At 38.1% G+C, this 5826-nt stretch overlaps 1 protein-coding gene across 1 annotated transcript in view; it reads right to left on the bottom strand.

Annotated features, from left to right (window-relative positions):
* IBTK (inhibitor of Bruton tyrosine kinase) overlaps positions 1–5282 on the bottom strand; it is a gene marked incomplete at its 5' end in the record, with an annotated part of 40300 nt that extends 35018 nt beyond the window's left edge. Inside the window, 3 exons of the mRNA XM_010162082.1 lie at positions 1072–1249; positions 2727–2904; positions 5159–5282. Coding sequence (XP_010160384.1) covers positions 1072–1249; positions 2727–2904; positions 5159–5282 — 480 coding nt within the window. The remainder of the gene's footprint in view (positions 1–1071; positions 1250–2726; positions 2905–5158) is intronic.
* Positions 5283–5826: the final 544 nt, after the last annotated feature.

Raw genomic sequence — 5826 nt, 5'->3', positions numbered from 1 at the left:
CCAAGCCTGTAGTGTTGCATGGGGTTGTTGTGATCCAAGTGAAGGACCCGGCACTTAGTCTTGTTAAACCTCATACAGTTGGCCTTAGCCCATCGATCCAGCCTGTCCAGATCCCTCTGCAGAGCCTTCCTACCCTCATGTAGATCAACACTCCCACCCAGCTCAGTGTCATCTGCAAAGTTACTGAGGGTGCACTTGATCCCCTCATCCAGATCATTGATAAAGATATGGCTGGCCCCAAAACTTATTCCTGGGGAACACCACTTGTGACTGGTGGCCACCAGGTGGATTTAGCTCTGTTCACCACAACTCTCTGGGCTCGGCCATGCAGCCCGTTTTTTACCCAGCAAAGAGTGCACCTGTCTAAGCCTTGAGGAAGACTTCTTTACTTTAAAGGTGTCAGAGCACTGGAATAGGCTGCCCAGAGAGGTTGTGAAGTCTCCTTCTCTGAGGATACTCAAACCCGCCTGGTCATGATCCTGTGCAAGCTGCTCTAGGTGAACCTGCTTTGGCAGGGGGGCTGGACTAGATGATCTCCTGAGGTCCCTTCAGACCCCTACCATTCTGTGAAACGTTCGCTGTATTTCATATTAACATCTAAAGTAATAAGGAAAAAAAGATATTATTTATTCATTTATCAGATATATTGGAATCATAGTGCAAGAAACATCGTTCAGAATTCTACTTACTCATTTTACTTTAAATATTTTTTCCATACAAATTAAGATTCAATTTTCACTTTTATTTAAAAACAGATTATTGATGATTACTGAAGAGGTTAATTTCTACAGTATTTAGAGCTCCGAGTGTGTTAAAAAAAATACATGCAAATGCTTGCCTTAAATACTTCAGATAAAACATCAACACTATCTATACTAATTATGCAAATACATAAGCTGAGGTCTTTGGATAATTTCAACACCGTTGTTTACTAACAAGAGTTATTCCCTAGCACTATGGAAAACCACATTTACTTTGACTTCTCTACGAGCCAAAAATGGTTTTGAAAAGCAGAATGATTTAATTGCAATCACACACACAAAAATGCAGTTGTTGATATTTTAAATATACCTTGTTTTAGGATCTGACTGTAAAACAGCAAAATTACAGCCATTAGGATCGGTGGCAATGCTAACAGCTCGGTGGGCAAAAGTAAGCTTCTGAAGTCTAATTCTTTCATACACGCTGTTTGTATCATATTCACAAGATGCGTCACATGAAGAATTCTGAAGGCTCGATACAACTTCTGCTAAAAAAAAAACCAAAAAAATTGAAAAAAGCCACAGAAAGGTCTAGCTAATTATAACAAAAAGGCAAGATTTACAACTTCTGTAAGTCCATTAATGGAGTCACTGAGTAAGGCTAAATTATGCTAAAGATTTCAGCCCACTTAACTGAAATGTGGGAAGCCATCTTAAGAATAAGACTTTACATACAGGACAGTTTATATCCAGAACTTCCCGTGGAAGTGTTTTGCCACTTCTTCATGTAAGGGAAAACACCCCATCTAACATTCAACGCAACCTCTTTTGTAGTGGAACAAGCTGTGCAGAGTACAGCAGTGCAAGATTGCTTTCTTTTTTTGTCATATCAGTTACAGCAGATAAAATACAATTGCCTTCAGATTTCATATTTTATCTGTTTGAATTACACACAAACTAACAAAATACTATTGAAAAAACATTATATTCTCTGAATACTGGATAATTTTTCAAGAACTGGATAACTGAATACATGCACACCATTTGCTACATTCATTAAAACATTAAAAAAAAAAACCCAAAACAAAGCAGAATCTCTCATTCGTTACAAACCAGTGACGAACATCAACTAGACATTCAACTAGTCAACAGGTCTGGACTCTGAAATTTCCTCGAAGATACTAAAACTACAAAAAGAACAGCAATAAGCATAACGAGAGTGCCTACAGGCACATACCAGCACCAGGACAAACACAGTGAAAAGGAGCTGTGTTTGGTGCCTCAGTAATGACAAAACTACTATGTGATGTGTAGAATAAAAGAAAGTAGCAACAGAGTAAAACTAGCATGGAACTCTCGATTGAGCAACAGAGGAAAGATTTTTGCTGTGAAAGAATGCAAAAATGGACTGATAAAACTAAAGATGGAATCTCAGTATCAGAGGAAGAAGAACTGCAACATAAAGCTATAAAGTTCAAACACATTCCAGGTTGGAAGTAAATTCATTTCTATCCACAGAGTTTTAAGACCCCGACAGAAACAGAGCTGACAGTTTCAATTAAAATCTCATTCTATAGTAGACTATAGCAGGTATCTTCCCTGCAACAAAACAATCCATCAGGACAACTTGCAGCAATATGAGACATGTTAGTAGGGCAGAAATTGCTCTGGACCCTGAGTTATGCTCAGGTAAGGGTACGTGCTCCTTCTTTTGTTCAATGCCAGTCTCTTAGGACTGGTCATCTCATATGTGACACAATAATTATGCTGGACCATTGTGCTACTATTACTCTTCAGAAGGACTTTTCCTGGAAAGCTCCATCTGAAGGTTAACTGAAGGCTGCAAAGTAAGTAAATCTTAGTATTTCTGAGGAAAAAGAATAGTAGTGGCCAATGCTACCAACAGTAAACCACAGAGGATAGAACGAACTCACCACATAATACTGTTAGAGACGGTTAAAGATTTTTATTAAACTTTTATATTGATTTGAAATATTTAAAAACCATTAAGAAATCACAGCTAACCTTTCTTCTCTGAGGCTTTTTTCCCTTCCTCCAGCCACTTCCCTGTAAAGGCTTCACCATCCTGTGTGACAAACATTATTTCATTCCTATTCAAAGCAACATCAGACATGAAGACTTGCCGGCCATACACCCAACGACACTGCTTCATGGAGTTGTTCGATGACTTCCAGCAAAACACCTATAATAATTTTTCAGAGAAAGAGGAAATCTTCAAGTCATACAAAAGGAGTTACATACTACACATGACTTTATTAAACACAAGAACATGCCATCTCAAAGTTGCATATAAAAGGAGAAAGACATTCTTCAAAGTTATATCCTGAAGTGTTCTATTACAAAGAACTCACAAGTAAGACAGGAAAAATCTATTATCACATCAAGATCCATTTGCCTATGAAGGGTATTTGAAAAGCTTCTTTGAATATTCAAACATCTTCACAGCAGTCATCTATAGGTTAGTTTTTACTGACGTTTCAACAAGGACAGTAAAAGGTGTCGTCAAGTCAAGAAACAAGTTTAATCTAGTTCTTAATTTACAGATTTGTCCAACTGATTTGCTTATGAAGCAGGCAAAATCAAAAGCTAGCACACCAAAAATTAAAAAAAATTCCTATTAATTGCTTGACAAAAATTTAAAGTTTCTCTGTACCAGCCAAGGTTTTGGAATGGAGAGCATGACCACACACAAACTTCAAATCATTCAACAGAAATGTGAAGAACTGCATGCACAGAAGGACCCCAACTGTAAATGCCTGAAAGAAGCGAGCATGAAGCAACAACGTCATGCAAGGTAAAACCCAGATGTGGCATTAGTGGTGCTAAAGTCAGGCTTCTGTTAACAGACCTGCACAGTCTCTTAACACCTACATAAGGAGGGGACAAACAAACCTGAGTAACCTATTTTCTCTCCCCTCTATTGTGCCCTAAAGAATCACAGAATGGTTGAGGTTGGAAGGGACTTCTGGAGGTTATCTAGTGCAATCCCCTGCTCAAGCAGGGCCACCCAGAGTCAGTTGCCCAGGACAACATCCAGACAGCTTTTGAATATCTCTAAGGATGGAGACTCTACAACCTCCACAGGCAACAGGTACCAGTGCTCAGTCACCCTCACAGTGAAAAAGTGTTTCTTGATATTCAGGCAGAGCCTCCTCTGTTTCAGTCTGTGCCCACTGCCTCTGGTTCTGTCACTGTGCACCACTGAAAAGTCTGGCTCTCTCTTCTTTGCATCCTCCTTTCAAGTATGTATACACACTCATAAGATTTCCCTTGAGCCTTCTCTTTTCTAGACTAAACAGTACTCCCTCTGAGAAGGTACAACCAAGCCACACAAGGAAGTTCAAGAAACAGAAGTATTAAGATGCCATCTCTCTCCTTAATTATTTATAATGCCTAAAAGCACTAAAAATCCCAGCATTTGCCAGTATTCAGCGTGGAAAGATACGAAATGTAGGTTGACAGTGCCACTGATGCAGGAAGACAAAGTAGTTCCTTACTGCTAAAGCAGTGTCCCAAAGATGTTGAAGGGGCAATTCCAATACTACAGATGCTAGAAGCTAAATCTCATATGAACTGGAAGTTTATAATCTCTGAGATAACTAATGACCTAATAAACAGATAAGAACATCCCAATACATAATTCAATCAAATGCAAGGAAAGAAAAGGGAATACCCACACTGCTCCCTATTTTGATATCCAAGCTCAGTTTTTAACATTAAGAAGACAGCATTTCAGTAACAAAACCTTTCTGTACACACCACTAGATGGCACTGATGGTTTAGGTCTCTCAGTAAGCAGACCTAGAAAAGACTGAGGTTTCGAAGGGTCCTATAAACTGCTACCCTTTGAAAGAATGAGGGAAGTAAACAATAAATACACAATAGTATTCCAGTTCTAAGTCAACATGGTGTCTACACTTATCTATATATACTTAGCCATTCACCAGGTTTAGCTGCCACTTTTCAAGAATAAAAGGGACATCCCATCTACGGAACAGCTGCTTTTTAGCAAAGGCTCTAAAACTTGAAGTCTAGGGACTACTTCTGAGACTATTTCTGGAGGGTGTAAAGGTGACTGGGTAGGTGAGATGAGAGGAGAGATGAGGGGAAAGAAAAAGAAAAAGAAAAAAAAAAAACCACACCACCAAAAGCACACAGACTCTGTACTCTATATAACCACTTATGTATGCAAAAGTAAAGGAGTATGCATCTTCACTGAAAGGCCATTAGATGTTCACAGATTTAAAAATTAACGACTGTACATTACTTTGGTAGTTTTCTCATAGCCCTTTAAAAAAAATATCACTGGCAGTTCTACAGAAATGAATTGGGTATTTTCTATGCACAATTCTGTCCTGTCAACTTCTGATGTTTAAAGTTTGATCAAAGAGGATGCAGCTCGTTATATAATTATGATTTCTAGGGACACAACTTACTCTTCCAGCTTCATCCAGTGCTAGAACGCAAATCTTCTGACCCCCATTTTCTTTAAGATGTTGGGTATCTACCTTATATTCCAAATATCCCCCATTAACAAGAACTTTTTTAAGGTTCAGTTGTCTGAAAGAACACAAAAGGTTAAATTAGTATTTCTTCATTGTATACTGATGTTGCTTCTGTGACAGAGTTCCTTTTTCATTTAAAGAAGCAATAAAAAAACAATATAGCTGAGGTAGTGACACTGAAAAATTACTTAAGTTTAGTTTCTCCCCACTGGTACAACTCACATAACTGCTAATAAAAGGTATATGATTTAGCTTTGATCTTCAGCATTACAAAAATTATAATGGTAAAAATTTCATTTAGTTGTTTGTACTAAAAAGATATATCCTATCCCAGTAGGCTGTTCCTCAGGTTTTTGGTGGGTTTTGTTTTTTAGATGATCAAAACTATACTAAGGAACTGAAAAACTTGCATAAGAGTGCAATACATGGTTTTAAGTGCTAGCACCTTCACCTGTAACCATGTAGAAAACAAAGCATAAAATAATAATTAAGCTGTAACATGTCAATAAATACTGCTAGAATTTGAAGTGAAGCTGAAAAGCTAACTGGGAGTTAGCTGGGCAAAAATGCTAATCACAGAATTGTAGGGGTTGGAAGGG

This window comes from Antrostomus carolinensis, unplaced genomic scaffold (genome assembly GCF_000700745.2).
Source record: "Antrostomus carolinensis isolate BGI_N321 unplaced genomic scaffold, ASM70074v2 scaffold1942, whole genome shotgun sequence".
NCBI lineage: Eukaryota > Metazoa > Chordata > Aves > Caprimulgiformes > Caprimulgidae > Antrostomus > Antrostomus carolinensis.
The sequence above is the reverse complement of the archived record's forward strand: the minus strand, read 5'-3'. Positions and strand labels throughout refer to the sequence as shown.